Source organism: Thalia democratica, chromosome 1 (genome assembly GCF_965202585.1).
Source record: "Thalia democratica chromosome 1, ktThaDemo2.hap1.1, whole genome shotgun sequence".
Lineage (NCBI taxonomy): Eukaryota > Metazoa > Chordata > Thaliacea > Salpida > Salpidae > Thalia > Thalia democratica.
In genome coordinates, this window is record NC_139165.1 from 82,170,020 (window position 1) to 82,187,318 (window position 17,299).

General features: G+C 25.2%; 1 protein-coding gene across 1 annotated transcript; it reads left to right on the forward strand.

The window, feature by feature from the left end:
• Nucleotides 1-3,272: 3,272 nt before the first annotated feature.
• LOC145840311 (uncharacterized) lies at nt 3,273-5,033 on the forward strand. The gene is made up of 4 exons (XM_082947528.1): nt 3,273-3,299; nt 3,377-3,512; nt 3,722-3,917; nt 4,758-5,033. The coding sequence occupies exons 1-4, from the start codon at nt 3,273-3,275 to the stop codon at nt 4,945-4,947; spliced, it is 549 nt and encodes a 182-aa protein (XP_082803654.1). The 3' UTR covers nt 4,948-5,033.
• Nucleotides 5,034-17,299: the final 12,266 nt, after the last annotated feature.

Here is a 17,299-nt window from a genome sequence, read left to right on the forward strand (position 1 = left end):
ATCATCAATTTTTTTTAATTAATGAACCATTTATAAAGCAGCTTTAGTGTACCTTTTCCATGTTTTTATACTGTTTAATACAGTTTTAACATTAAACTTAACTATTAACTTTAAACAGACCTTAATATGTGTAATTTTAAAAACTTGGAAGAAATTTAGAAAACCTGGAAAAAATTTTAAAAATACCGAGTGGTTAACCGGAAGCAGTTTATGTTCAAATAATTATAACAGTTTTCCTTTTATATACAGCGGTTGTAATTACAATAAAAGCTATACTTTCTTAAACTTTTGTTCTACTACCTTCAGTTGTTTAACTAGAACAAAGTGGTAGTCCTTTAATTTCACAGATTTTATGTACTTAATAGTTCGACTATATTTGGTATTTTTTAACTTTCTTAGATATCTATTTAAAAAAGCATGAGTAGTATTTACCAACAGATAATTTTAAAACATTTATATTTTTTTTTATTCCAAAGTATACAGATTATAAGTTCTTTTCATTCAAAATTTTACAGTTATTAAACTTATAACAAAAAAATTAGAAAGCTTTATGTTTGAATCACAGGTGTTAGTATTTGTTATCTAAGCAAAATAAAGAAAACTTCAGTATCTATATTTTTACATCTCGAAGACCTTGGAAGAGACAAATCAGCGTTATCTATTGCTAACGCATTCAAAAGAGTCTTAAAGATGTATAATGTTCAGTTAAAAAATGTAGTTTTAATATGTAAGTATATATGAACTGTTACTGTTTTTTTCATTTTTGTATTCTAGTTATGTATTTATTAAATATGTACTACTAACGTGTTTTTAATTTTAAATTTAGATATTAATAGTAAGTTAATTTTTGTTTATTTCAGCTATTCTCTGTGTATTCTTGCTAACTTTTATAAACTAGTTTTAATATCTTACAATGATCTATCTTTATTAATAGACTTAATTTGATTTTATTCAATTGTTTAAGAAAAGTATAAATTTAAGCACAAACTGGTCTTATAATTTAAGAAAAATATTTTTTTTTTTTTTAACTTAGTAAATATATTTTTAGGTACAAACGGAGCTGCTTCCATGACAGGAGTTAAGAATGGAGTAGGACAAATTCTGAAAAAAGATAATCCCAGGCTTATAACAATATCCTGTACAAATCATGCTTTGCAAAATGCATGTTTAAATGCAACCAAAGCTACAATACCTAATGAAGTAAGTATTAAAACTATTTTATATAAATTATTAATTCAATTGTTGAATGAGAATTTTAGTAAGCTGCATTTATTCAAGTTACAAAGTTTTTTTTTTATATTTATTTATGATATTTTATTATATTTTAATATATTTTAATATGTTGTATTAAAAAAAACCATTGTTGTTGAATAAAAGTGTGTATACTTTTAAATTAAATAAGGTTGAGAAGCTTATTAAGAAAACGTTCAACTACTTCAAGTTATCTAACACAAGAAGAAGTGACTTTGAAAATTTAGGTGTGTGTATGACGGGTGAAATTCCGTTAAAATTTAAAGCCTTAAGCAAAACTAGATGGATATCACACTTTCCATGCATTAAAAGAATTTTATTGAATTGGGAAGTACTCAAAGCTTTTTTTAATGAAGTAGGTATTAAACTATTACTATAAACTACAAGACGCTTTAATAATTAGAAATATTATTAGTATAAAACTTAAAACAATCCTGTTTTAAATTATTTAGCATTTTTACAATTATATTTTTACAAATATCTATAAATTTAAAATTCAATCTGCCCTGAAACTTAGTAATCATATGTTTACTAAGGTAACATTTTATTAAATCAAATATATAATCAGAAGATATATAATAAATGTTTAAAAGCACAAATTAATTAACATAGATTTAATAAGAATATATATCTTTTTAAACAAAACTTTCTTTGTTAATGAGCCTTGTTTTATAAGTATTAGTGTTTATTAACTATAATGATGTTTGTTATCGAAATTTTTATTCTTACCTATAACATTTGTTTGTATATTAGCCAGAAAGAAGAAGAAACGATTTACATGCTGAAAGTATTCGAAAAATTCTAAATAGCAATAGATTAAATTTTGTTTTTAAATTTATGGGCAAAATTTTAGAGAAAGTTAGTTTCTAAGACCTATTATCTGCTTAATAATGAATTAACACCCTAAGCACTATAACATAACTAATTTCAATCATTCTAATTTGATTTTAAATGTTTATTTTTAATTACTTATTTTGTAGTCATGCCAAGTTTAGCTGTAAGTATTAAATGTAAAGCAAGACTAAATTTTACAGTGTAATAATTAATTATTTTTATTCATCAGGTAAATTCTGTTAATATTCTTCTACAAAAAAGTAAAGTAGAACCTTTTAAGTTTGGATTAGCAATAACAAAACTTATACAGCATCTAAAAGACCTCATTTACCAACCAAATTCAAGTAAGCTTAATTTAGATCACAAGGCAACTAAGAATAATTTTTAATTTTAGGCTATTAATAATAAAGTTTCGTTTGATTTTATATCTACAACATTTTGGCGTAAATAAACATTATTTTTTAATTAGTAACGCAAACAAACGTACAATAACGTTCTTATAACAAAACATTACTAACATTTTGTTAAAGGTTTAGTAGATTCAAATTTAGATTGGATTTTATACAGAGTAAACGATATAAGTAATTATTATCAATATTTTATTTTTTTATTAAATTAATTGTTAAATTATTATTTTACTATATAAATTAAGTTGTAGTTACTAAAATTTACATTTTTTTTGTAGCTAACCTTTTGGAAGAACCTATCTTTCATGTTGAAGTAAACGAAGTTTATGCAAATTTATCCATTAGTAAGAAGGCAGAGGTTAAACTAATTAAAATTCACGTTGTTTAGTCAATTGGGTTTATTAACAACTAAACTTAATTGATTTTTTTTAAATAGGATTTGTTTAATGAGAATAATTTGTGAAATTGTTTTTACTTTACTTGAAAAAATTTTAAGTCAAAATACAAGTTATTATAATAACTGTGTATTTTTTTTACATAACCGTTTTTTTTTTCAGTAAATTCTCATACTTTACTTAAGTAATTTACTTAATGTTGTGTATTACACGTGAAAAAATTTCTGTTAATGACACGCTACGGTTCTAATCTGTAACTAATTTTCCTATAATTCCAACATTTTTATAATTAATTGTTTTAATACAGGTAAAAAATATTTTTCAAAGTTTTGTTGTAGTTTTTATAATTGAATTGGAAAAAAGAATGCTGCAAAATCTTGAATTAATGGCTCAGTATGAAGTTGTAAACGATGTTAGTTGGTATTAAATATATCTTCAAAAAATAAAATAACTTATTTAAATATCATTAAAACTTATAATTTTTTAAAGGCCTTATATAGACGGATGCCGGATATTGAGAAGTTTTTAGAACATCCAAAAATTAAAAAATTGTTTGAAGGAAACCACAGAGATACTATCTCACTTCAATACAAAAGTTTGCATGGACGTCATCAAACAAGTATCGGTTAGCTAAAGGAAAATAACAATAGTAACCTACTACTTAAATATAAATTAAAATTTTCATTGTTAATGTTAAACAAGTTTTGTAATTTAGTAAACATTGTAAATCTACCGAAAACTAAGTTCTGATAAAATAAAAACATGATTTATTATTGTAAGAGTACACTTACAATTGATTATGTACATAAAAAGTTATCAGTTTATTCTTAACAGATAAATCAACAAACGTTAACTTTTGGAGCAGTGTTCGCGTTGAATACCAAGAACTTAAGGAGTTAATGATGAAACTACAAACGATACCTTTTAGTAACGCGCAAATCGAGCGAGACTTTTCCTTGATGAATATCTCGAAAAACAATAGACAATCTAATATGGGCCATATTTTGTTAAACTCCTTAATGATTATTAGGTAAGTAAAAATTTAATGTATTTGGATTTATGTCTTTTTATTTTAACCTATTTTATAGAAATGAAACTTTAATAAATAATTTAAACTGTAAAGTTTTTAATCATTATTTAGATTATTTAATTTTAGTTAAAGTTGGGTATGCAACTCGATGACCGAGAGGTCTTTTTGTGTACCCGGATCCTTGAAACAAGAAATTTTTGAATTTTGTTTTGTTATTATTCAACAAACCTTATCATTTTGATTTTTACTTTTAAAAAACATATTTTATTATAGGAGACATAAAGGCCCTATTAATAACTTGTTTTTTTTAATGTTATCCAATTAAATTAATATTTTGTATTACAACGATTTGTTTTATATAATTTTTTTTCTTTTATTTTAAATATAAGGGAAGAATAAATGCATAATAAGAATTGAAACATTTTTTTGCTAAATTTATCGGTATATTATCAGTAAAATTCAATAATATATATCACTAGTAAAAGTTACTAGAACTTTTTTAACAAATTTTAGTTTAGGTAGTTTTTTAAATTTTTTATTCTAATTAAAACTATTTGTACAAGGTTAAAAAGCTTGGCGTTTGCTTATTATTTAAATATTATATAGGTTGTTGTCTTTTTAGATAAAGTAAAGTATAGTGTTAATCTGTTTGTTGAATATTTTTATCATAAATATAATATTGGTAAAGTACAAAATTATAACTCAATGTATGGTTTATAAATTACTCTTTTTCATTCAAAGGTTCAATTCAAACATTAATAATAAAAAATTCCTACAATTAATTTTTACATTCTTAAGCCAATTATTACCCAAAATTATAATAAATTCTATTTTTCTCAGATCAACCTGCAAAAGAATGGAGTTATGCTGTGACAAATTTCCACTTTCAGATACATTGATAGAAGAAGTTGGTAAGTCTAGTTTGTACAAACCAAGAAGCCAAGATGTCAATGAAATCTTGACAAACGAAGAGTACAGCAAATTTAAACCTTCAAATTTGACAATCTTTGCAGCAAACAATGTAATATAAAATTTCAACAAAATTTTTGCGTGTTAAAAAGCAGTTAATTTAAAAAAAAAAAAGCTTTTCATTTAAAGTCAATTCACTATTTTAAAAACACTTTTACTTGAGTGACTGTTAAAGCATTCTACTGTTTAAATTTGTTGTGACTGTATTTTATTCAAAAATTTCAAATTTGTTTATTTACAAAGTTTTGTACATTAATTGCTAAAATTTCTTAGACTATTTGTACTTTTTTACATATTTTGTAGTAACAATAATAAGTTCAATAATAATTCAACCGTTAATCGCGCTAATTTTTTATCATATGAGTATTATGCTAAATTTCTTTTGCCTAACAAACTTTAAAATTTCTCATTTTCTTAGTTTTTATTAAGTATTTTTTAATACTTAAAATTGTTATTTTAAATTTCCGTATTAACTTTTGTATTTTTTAAAATTTTTATATAATATTTTAGATTTTTAAACAAAACATTTTTACTTCAATTCAGCTTTTTTTTTAAACAATTTTCTTTATTTACCAATATAGATTTTTTTTAATTGCCATAACTGCTAGTTATTGCAATACAAATTAGTTTAAGTCATAGTGCTGTAAACTGCCCTTATGTTATGCACTTGTTCTTTTATTAATAAACATATAAAATTAATCCAAGCTCTTTATATATATATCAAAAAAGTATGTAGAGTATATAGCTTGTATTAGTTTAATATTTTGTAGTGTCGAAGGTTTGTATAATTTTTTTAATTACAATATATCCTAGTTTTTATTTTTTCACAAACTTTGAAACTTGAATTAAATGAATAATCCTAGAAGTACATAAGCAACTTACAAAAATAAATTACTTTTTAGTTAACTATACTTACAAATTAAACATTGAAAATGGTTTAAAACTTAAAGATAAATGAAATAAGTAATACTAGTAACCTTTTAGATTTTTTTTCTCTTAAATAAAGTTTTATTTTATGAAACAAATTAAAGTAGTTAAACATGAATTCCTTTAAATGTACAATTTCAGTCTTTGCTTTATATCATAGTCATTATTATCTAATAAAATATCTTTTCACTAAGTTAACATTTTTAGCTGCGAATATTCTTACTGCAAAAGCTTTAGTATAATTAGATTGTTATAAAACTTATAGCAGAAAATATTTTTAATTTAGTTTAAAAAAGTAAATTAAGCTTAAATCTTTAACAAACCAGTTAAACTGACCTTATATTTTTTCATTTAATAAAAATTTAAGGTATATAAACAAATAAATTTTTGATAAAAATTTTCATAAGAAAAAAAAATGTTAAAATAAGTAAGTAAATTGTAAATTAAGCACTTATGTAGTTTTTCACTTTAATAAAACTTTTGCAGGAACAAAAAAAAATTTTGACTTTAAGAAATATAAGACAAGACGTGAAAGTTAGTTAAAACTTAAAAAATTAACATGCATTATTAAAGTTTTAAAATTAAGTGAATTACTCAAGCGTACGATTTTGGCTTATAAATTTCTTTTTTCTTCTAGCTCTCTCACTTTTGCGCTAAAACTTTGCGTCTATTTGTAAAGTTCTTAAATGAAGAGAATAACTCGAGCGCGCTACAGCGTACCACTCACTTTTCACTTTACTTTCTTTTATTTCTCCAAATTTCTCTCAATTTACTATAGAGCTTTAAAGCGCGTGTTTACAATTAAAACAGCTGTATTTAACTGCCATCTTGATTATACCATGTCTGGTCATAGGTGTCAAAACCAAAACAAAATTAACTTTATTTGTTCTTATTATTAATATTATGTTATTTTAAATGTTTTTGTGTAAACTAGAATATAACATTTAGAAATAAAACATCTGTAATATAAATTTAGGTATAAAAAACGTGAAAAAAAAATAAACTAAAGAAATGACATGTTAGTTAGTTACTGTGCATTACTTTTGTACAAAACGGAAAACATTTGCATTTATTTTTTACCAAGTAGGTATTATATAAGTGTTTTACTAATTCAAAGCACTTTTTACACTCTTTATTCAGAAAATAATTTGCTGTTGCAAGAACAAAGTTATTACTAAAGGAAAAAAAAACCGTGGTAAAATGCTAACCTGTCTTTTTCACATTTTTAAGCTAAATCAGTTCAGCCTTTTAATTGTTTTAAAATGTTATACAGGAACTTAAAACAAAATTTATTAGACAAAATTAACTCAAAATAAGTTTTTGCTCAGCGGGCCACATTAACATGCTCGCGGGCCTCAAAACTTTCTTTTGCAGGCCGCATTCGATTCAAAAAAATAACGTGCTCGCGGGCCGCACTTGGCCCGCGGGCCGTAGTTTGCCGACCCCTGCGCTAGATGATTTACTAAATTTACTAAACGAAGGTCGTAAAATTTGAGGTGAGAAGTTGTTTTATCTGAATAACAAATGTTTTATAACTTTAAGCGTTATTGAGTCGTGAAGTAATTTTTACTTTTGTCATTCTTAATGTAAATAAATTTAGCTTGAGGGTTTTGTATAGTGTTAAACGAACACGCTTTGAACTAAAATAGTTTTTAATTCCTTGAGTTATAAACACATTTGCTTAAAACTTTGTCCATCAACTTTAACAATTTTTTAGAGATAGGTGAGTAATCGTAGGAGAAAATTCAGGGATACTTGTATAAACCGCACAAAAAATGAGCTAGTGAATAAATATCTACCTTTAGGTGGGTGTTTATTTATATTACCAAAGATAATATACCAATATAAAGCATATTACGTTCTACAAGTAATATTCAAAGTTTTTCTTTTTTAGTATTTAGTTTTCAACGTTCTGTTTCTTGATATTATTTACTTATGTTCTTATATTAATACAAACCAGTTATTATATTAAAAGAGTTTTTGAACTAATAACACAAACCTTCTTAACAAAGTGAAAGTTGTTAAAATATACTTAAGTACTATTTACTTAATATTTAGTTGAAATTTTTACCAACATACAAATCATTTCTATAACAAAAGTATGTACAAAGTCGTTTAATTTTCTACAGGTCACTGTCTGAACTTTCTCTTCAAAAATTAACCCTCGCGAATACTTTGAGTACTTTGAAGGTTTGATTTTATTTGTAGTTCGATCAATTAGTTTTATTTTTGACATTGATGTTTTACGAATACACTTAAACCTTACTAATTTCTTTTCTTTACAGAAATTGAGAGAAGTACACCAGATCTAGCAACAATTATTCTCACTTTAGAACAACTTTCGATTTGTAAATAAATAGTCAAGTTAATAACAATTTTTTAATATTAAGCATTGAAGTAGTTATATAAAAATCAAATTGAAAAAAAAACTTTTATTATAGTTTTCATTAGATTTGAATAAAATTTTGCTGTGGCTTGTTTAAGAGAAACTAAAAAATAACAATATTTAATTAATTTTTTTTTTTTTAATTAATTATCTTTCTTTACATACGTATGTTAGTTGATTGTTTGATTATTTTTTCGTGATTTCCTTCCTTAAGTTAAATAAACGTATAAAGAAGAAAACTAAACAGTCTTAATCAACTAGAAAATTTAAACAAATTTACTAAAATATTTTTTGAGTTTAAGCTGTAACTCATTTATTATTTTATTTAACAAAGAAGTTTCAAATTTTCTCATAAACTTGTAGTCCTTGCCTTAAAAATACGTCAGTAGTTTATAGTTTTAAAAGTTATACATACTTTTAAAGTTACTAAGCAATTTTGCAATGTTTATTTCATGTACAAATACTTGGCTACTTCTTACTATAAAAGCAATATTTACTTAATTAAAATTGATTCATAACTATAAACTGCTGCAGAAATACTACCTAACATTAAAAAAAAAACTTTACTTACAACTTTATTTAATATTATCATTATAGTCCTAATACAGAATGAATAGAGTATAAATCAAAGAGATAACATTCTATTTAAAAGTACTACTTATTAAAATAACTTCTGAAAAATTTTAAGTAAAATTCAAGATTTAAGTACTACTAACAAACAAGCTCAGTTATATTTCATGCTTTTCTAAGGAGACTAACAGTGCCATTTAACGGTAAGCTATTAGATAGAGGTAATTACATTATGTCTAAAATGTACATCTTTAAACAGAAAATTATTTCTAAAATATTTTGTCTATTTTTTAAGAAAAATAAAAATATAATAAGTTACTGTGAATGTTATAAGTTATTGGTTATTGCTATTTTTTTTTCAATTGTTACCTAGTTGAAACTTTTTAGCTTGTTGAACTTTACATTGTTCTAATACCATTTAGGTCTAAATAAAAATACAAAAGTTATTAAACCTTTAAAAACGTCACTAAATCTATTAACTGGGTATTTTTTAAGACTGCAACTAAGTTTTTTGTAATCAATTTAACTATTTTACCGACTCGATAAAACCTTAAAATAGTTTGTGAACACACTTGAATAAAGAAAAAAAAACTTTTATCTTTATTTAATTTGTACTTTTATGTTACTTCTTACATAACAACAATATACCAATGATAAAGTTGAATCATTTAGAGTAAATTTATATTATTATTACATAACAGTGTGCTATTTCTTATCAGTTGAAACAATTTAGTTTTTAACGTAGCTGTTATTTAGTATTTTTGCTTGTTATATGAAGTTTTGACGAAACTATTTTGTTTTCTTGATTACTGAATATGTTTTCGATTAAGTACAGCCGGCAAGCAGCTTTGTTAAAGAAGTTTGAATTTTAATACAAATATAACGCTACAAGAGCTAATAAAAATTAAACAACCTCAGGTTATATAAATTTAAACTTCGCTATTAAAATATGATTATGCTAAAACTTTAAAGTAATTAATGGATGTCTAATGAAAAACAATTTTGTACGACCTCAATCACAATCACACGACAACCAATTAAATCTTACTGTTTGTTAGTTATAAAAATTTAGAATTTAGAATTTTTTAACAGTAATTTTCAAATAATTACGCCACACGATTGACTCGGGTGGATTTTGACTCTGAGGGATTTTGATCGACTGGATTTAAAACGGATGGGTTTTGAATGTGTCCCGTTAATATAGTGTTGACCTCACTATACAAGAAGACTATTTTAATATTAGTAAATTTAAAGGTTTTAGTATAAACAATATATTATTTACTTAAAAACTGAACAAATTAAAAAGTGTAAATGTACTAACCAGTAGAGTTGAAAAACTCACAACTTTTAAAGCAAGTTTGTTCAGTTATCCTCTTTTAGTCAAATTATTAGCTAAAACTCTTATTTTCTAAAATTTAATTGATTTCCAATTTTTCAATTATATTATTTAAAAGTTAAAGATTAGAAGTTCTATTGGTTACTAAAGAACCAATGTTTCATTTCTTCTGATTTATAAAACGTTATCTAAACGCAAAAAAAAAAAAAAGTAAATATACCTAGTTCGGCTGCCAAACTCCGCAGCTGCAGTGATTAAGAACATGGAAGTTAAAGAAAAAAGTTGAAATGTTAATCAAGTAATAACTAGATGGATGTTGTTAAGAACTTTTGCTTAGTAGAGTCTAAAAATTTTTGAAAACTTCTATAAAATAAAAATATAACACAAAGTAGTTTGCATAGACATCCAATAGAACTATTTATTTTATTGTCCTTTCAATTGTAAACACTATTATAGTAACAACGTTTTATACCAGTTAAACTTACTAGCAGTAAACGTATGCCTGCATAAAAGTGTTTGAAACTTTATAAAGTTTATGCACTTTTAACTATGTACTATAGTAAATTGTTTCAACGTATGAGAAATAGCACACTGTTATGTAATAATAACGACAATTTACTCTAAATGATTCAACTTTATCATAGGTATATTGTTGTTATGTAAGAAGTAACATAAAAGTACAAATCAAATTAAGATAAAAGTTTTTTTTTTCTTTCTTCAAGTGTGTTCACAAATTATTTTAAGGTTTTATCGAGTCGGTTAAATAGTTAAATTGATTACAAAAAACTTAGTTACAGTCTTAAAAAATACCCAGTTAATAGATTTAGTGACGTTTTTAAAGGTTTAATAACTTTTGTTTTTTTATTTAGACCTAAATGGTATTAGAACAATGTAAAGTTCAACAAGCTAAAAAGTTTCAACTAGGTAACAATTCAAAAAAAATAGCAATAACCAATAACTTATAACATTCACAGTAACTTATTATTTTTTATTTTTCTTAAAAAATAGACAAAATATTTTAGAAATAATTTTCTGTTTAAAGATATACATTTTAGACATAATGTAATTACCTCTATCTAATAGCTTACCGTTAAATGGCGCTGTTAGTCTCCTTAGAAAAGCATGAAATATAACTGAGCTTGTTTGTTAGTAGTACTTAAATCTTGAATTTTACTTAAAATTTTTCAGAAGTTATTTTAATAAGTAGTACTTTTAAATAGAATGTTATCTCTTTGATTTATACTCTATTCATTCTGTATTAGGACTATAATGATAATATTAAATAAAGTTGTAAGTAAAGATTTTTTAATGTTAGGTAGTATTTCTGCAGCAGTTTATAGTTATAAATCAATTTTAATTAAGTAAATATTGCTTTTATAGTAAGAAGTAGCCAAGTATTTGTACATGAAATAAGCACTGCAAAATTGCTTAGTAACTTTAAAAGTATGTATAACTTTTAAAACTATAAACTACTGACGTATTTTTAAGGCAAGGACTAAAAGTTTATGAGAAAATTTGAAACTTCTTTGTTAAATAAAATAATAAATGAGTTACAGCTTAAACTCAAAAAATATTTTAGTAAATTTGTTTAAATTTTCTAGTTGATTAAGACTGTTTAGTTTTCTTCTTTATACGTTTATTTAACTTAAGGAAGGAAAAATAACCTTAATTTTCAAATAATACTAAAGTTAGTAAAAAAAACCTCAAATAAATATTCTTAGATGAGTAGCATTTGTTGTTGCTTTCATCTTAATAGATCGATTAAAGTCCTAATTTGATTTATTTGACTTTGAAATATCAGAAATTGCCTAAGAGCGACTTTTTGTTGTCACTAAAGAAATTAACAAAAAACTTTTACTACCACCAACACAACTTCTTTAAAAAAGTTTTCAAACCTAAACGATGTCTCCTTTTAAATATTTACTTTTGCTCTTTTATAACTTACCTTGACAAATTTAAACCTTATTAACTTGCAAAGATAGTACATAGTCTATTAAATTTTGAGTATATTGATCTATGAAATTTTTAGTTTTTAACACGGTTTATATAAAAAGCTTACACATTTAAAATTTTAGTATTCTCTTTAATTTTATTTATTTAAAAAGTACAAAAACTAGTAAGTCCAAAAAATAATAATTTGAACAAGTTGAAATCTGTGCCAAAATAGACTTTACTTACATTATCGCTTTTTTCAAAGACTTTTCTTTCGGTATTAAGTCTCGAATTGACAACAGAATTCCATTGATTGCTGAACTTACAAGTCCTTTCGGACTTGCACTAGGAACTAGTACTTAAGTTTAAAATAACAAAATAATGAACAGAACATATATTCTTAAACCTAAACTAGATTGTTCAAACAAAAAATTCTCTTATACTCTCTTTGAATAAAAGAACTTGTATTCTAACTTTTACTTTCATAGCTAAAAAGCATAGATAAACTATGTGTTTGAGTAAAAGAAACATTTATCTTCAACATAACCAATAGTACTTTAATGTTTATGTTTAACTGCTATCTACGTGTACTAAGTGTTAAAACTATTCCTATTTCAGGTTAATCTTATATTTTTTTATGTTCATAATATTAAAACTTAGTATATCAAAAACTAAAAAGCAATTAAATATAACAAGATAAATAAAGTTATAGCATTTAACAAAATAGTTTAAGTGATTTTTTTTTCAGATCATAGTCAGACTTGTCTAAAGTTTCCTAATTATAGTTTTGTCATTAAGTAAATTTTAAATAAATTTTATTTTAGAAAATAGACTAATCAAATTAAGGTTGTTTATATTTATACTTTTGTGTTTAGGAAACTTCTTTAGCCATAAAGTCTTTTGAAAAGTTGGTAGTTTTATGTTATTAGATTTTTTAGACTGTTCATCTAAATTATGTTCAATTTTTTTTATATTTTAAGCTTAACAAAATAAAAATGCAAACATGAATCCTAAAACTGTTAAGACTATCGTCTAAAAAAATCAAAAAAGTTTTATTTGTAAAACTTTGAATTATTATGTTTATTAAAAATTTAAAAGAATAAAAAAGCTAAATAGATAGAGAAATTGTGAATCAAGTTTATTTACCTTTGTGGTAGTCTATAAATAAATCACATATCACATAAATACGAATTAAAATGTTGCGACACACGATGAAGATGTAAGAGGAACTTAACATATTTTTGTATTGCGATATTCAAACCTAAATGTATTTTAAAATGAGTTAAGTAAATTTTTAAATGTTTGTTAAGTTATCGGAGCTTTAAATGCATAGGCAATTTATTTATCAGTGTTTAATAATATTTATGTTCAACACCCTTTATTTAAAATTTACGCTTCAAATTTAAACTTACTAAAAATAGTTAAAGATTAACAAAAACGTTATAAAAATCTAGAGCTTGTATATGTTGCTAGGTTTATACAAACAGTTTTATGTTAAAAATATAAAAGTAAAGTTTTAAATTTAAAATGTTTTGATAAAATGAGTTGAAACAACTTGAAAAATTACCTTTATATTATTATCAAAAAGTAAAGGTTTGCTGTGAAATAATTAGAAGTATTTTATACTAAGCACGAAGTTTTAATTAAGCCTTAACTTTTAACTCATTTAAAACTTGTTAACTTTTAGTCTACATGTTGCAAAGCTCGTTTTTAAATTTTTAAACATATCAGTAAAAAAGTTATGTAAGCATAAAAAAAAAGAGTCAGTCTGTGCTAAATTGACACCGTGCTAAAGTGTCAATCTGCGCTAAAGTACCACTTCGTGTTAAATTTTCACTCTGTGCTTAAGTGTTACTCCTTGCTAAGGTTTCACTCCTTGCTAAAGTGTCACTATGTGCTAAAGTATCACTCTGTGCTAAAGTGTCACTCTATGGTAAAGTTTCACTTTGTGCTTAAGTATCATTTCGTGCTAAAGTAAGACCCCGAACTAAAATGTCACTCTGTGCTAAAGTGACGCCCGTACTTTCTGACCCGTTCTCCTACAAAGTAGTGTGCACCAAATTCCATTAAATTCTACAATTTTACAACTTAGATTCTGAAGTTTATGGTGAAGAAAAAAAAACTTTGGCATATTTGTTAGTAGTTTTGAAATTTACATTATATATTCAGGAAAATTTTTGAAATTTAAGCTATATATTCTAGATTTCACGATAAATAGCATGAATATTAAAGTTCTATGGAATATCTGAGGAAAAATTTTGAGCTTGGGGTCGCTTAGGGCAGTGCTTCTGAAATGGGGTTCCGCGACGCCTCTCAGGGGTTCCGCGAAGCCTTTTAAAATTAAAAAAAGAAGTTTGAAAGAAAAATAAACATAAACCATAAAACCTTAAAAAAAAATAATGGAACACATAAAATGGAAAACATATATAATTATTCATTGATCTGCTTAAAGTGTATCTAGCGGTAGGACTTTTAATGGGTATTCATTATTAATAGGTGTCCTGGTTGCGCAAACTTTTGCAAATTTTTTGAACTTCTATTTATAGTGAAGTCATGAAAATACTGGTATTATCACTAAAGCAAACAATGTAGCAACAATCAAAACAAATTTTAAATGTTTACGCAATAAAACTAAATAAAAAATCTTTATCAGAAACCTATTTCTGGTATATTATATGGTTTCAAATGCTGTAAAAATGTTTAAAAAGATGTCTATTAGCCTAATTTATAATTTAACTGTATAAAAGCTTACTTTTTACTTTAAAAATGCTACTATAATTTTAAAAAAATCTGGCCAAGCCTATAAAATTTTAAGAGAAATTGAATTTGAAATAGTTTTTTTACACTTAAATGATAAATAATGATACTTTAACTTTTAAAAGTTGTGGCCAGGTCTTTAAAATTTTAACAGAAATTGAGTTTGAAATAATTTTTAAAACTACATGATAATTTTTTTTAAATAAATATCTATGTATTAGCCAAGTTTTAAAGTTTGTTATTTAAATCTTAAATGCTTTTTCTTTTTAAGTATTATAACTCAATATTTATTTTTGATAGTCATTTATAAAAAAACATCTAAAGAAAATGACAAATGATTTTAAACTGATGATTTTAAAATAAAAAATATAAAATAATGATTTGCTTAATCAAGGTTGTTTTTTTATGTAATTTTAGTTGCAACATTTTTGTTTGTTGAAACATTACTGTTTGTTTAAATTAATGCAAAAAAACACATCTTAAGGAAAGCACATAATTTTTACTATTATTATTAAAAGTTGTTATCTTTTTTAAAATTCAAGCTTCTGATATATATTTAGGCCATAGGGGGGTCCATGATTATGTTTTACAAAAAAATAACATTGATTATTATATGAAAGCTTTAAGTATAAACTACAGGCCAGTTTTATAGAATTTAAAAATTTCAATTAAGTTTTAAGATACTGTAATTTTAGTAAAAAGTTTCTAATACAAACGTATGGACCGTACATTTTTCAACTTCAATTTTCTCAGAAGTATAAAAATGTGTTTATGAACTTTTACGTTGTTTATTAAGGTTTACCTTTTCTTCTTTGGTCAAAACAAACGTTTAAAAACTCGATATCTTAAGTTTTATGATCAGTATTAGAAGTATTCTTATTTTGAAATAACCAAATGGAATGTTTTACTTTTTTCAGACTTTATTTTACATACTATTTAGCATGGATAAATTTTTAAACAGAAAGTATGACAATAGTGAAGATGTTGGTAGTAGTTCATCTAAAGGTAAAATAAGAAAGTTTAATGATGAGTATCTGCAGTATGGTTTTGTGGTGATTGAAAGTGGAGGAGAACAGAAAGGTCAATGTGTTGAGGTTGGTTGTAACAAAGTGTTGGCAAATTCATCATTAGCACCAGCAAAATTGAGAAGGCACCAAGATGCATTCCATAAGGACAGTAAGTCTAAAAAGTTGGACTATTTTAAAAATAAGGCACATGCCTTATTCTTGCAAAAGAATGCTTTGAAATCATCCATCAGCCCTTTCACCTCAATTTTAAAGGCAAGTTATAAGGGAGTATTGAGAATTGGGATATGCAAGAAGGCTTTCACTATTGCCAAGGAGTTTGCCCTTCCTTTTACTACTGATCTGTGCGAGGAGGTTGCATCAAAAGCAGTTGTTAAAAAACTTAGAACAATTCCTCTGTCTAATGACACCATCCAATCCAGGGTCATAGAGATGGCTAGTGATACAGAGGATCAACTACTGGAGAAATTAAAAGCCAGTCTATTTTATGCTGTGCAACTAGACGAGTCCACTGACGTAAGCGGCAAACCCTTGTAACTCGTTTTTCTTAGATTTTGTGGGCAGGAAGGATTCAACGAAGATATACTATTTTGTGGAGAATTACCCACAAAAACAACTTCTGTTGAAGTAATGAAATGTGTCGAAAATTATTTCATCAGCAAAGGTTTAGAGTGGAATAAATGTGTCGGCATTTGTATTGACGGTGCAGCGTCTATGACTGGGTCCAAAAATGGTGTAGTGAGGAAAATGAAGGACAAAGCAGTTGAAGCTAAATGGATACATTGTTTTTTACATAGAGGAAATTTGGCAACAAGACATTTTTCTTCTTGTTTACAAGAAGTTCTCTCAGCGTCTATTAAAATTGTTAATTTTATAAAGAAAAGTGACATAAAGGCAAGATGTTTCAAAGACCTATGCGAAAGTTTAGATGCTATTTATGGATTTTGAATCCTTTTATGTGTGATATTGCTTCAGAAGAAGTGAATCTTCCTACAGATACAGAAAACGAATTGCTGCAACTATCTGAAGATAGCAATTTGAAGTTGAGTTTCAAAGGGAAGGAGCTTTTAGATTTTTGGATATGTGCAATTTCAGAGTACTCCGTCTTAGCAAAGCGTGCAGTAAAATTTATTTTACCATTTATCACCACTTATCTTTGCGAGTCCGGCTTTTCGCATGCAACAAACATTAAAACGAAGCAAAGGAACTGTATGCTGACTCCAATCTTATCTGCCTGTCTCCGTCTCAGTCTATCCAAAATCCAGCCGCGCATTGACATGCTTGTTGCTAAGAGACAAGTTTAAGTTTCGCACTAAATTTTTTTTTTTTTTATTCGTTAGGCATCTTACCCGTTTATTACAGTAATCTGTGAATTCGATTAGGTTCATGTTCATTTCGTTATTGTTTGTAGCTCTCATTTTGTTTTTATTATGCAAGGAAAGATTTTTATGATGTTGCAATTAATCATGTTTGTTTTCGT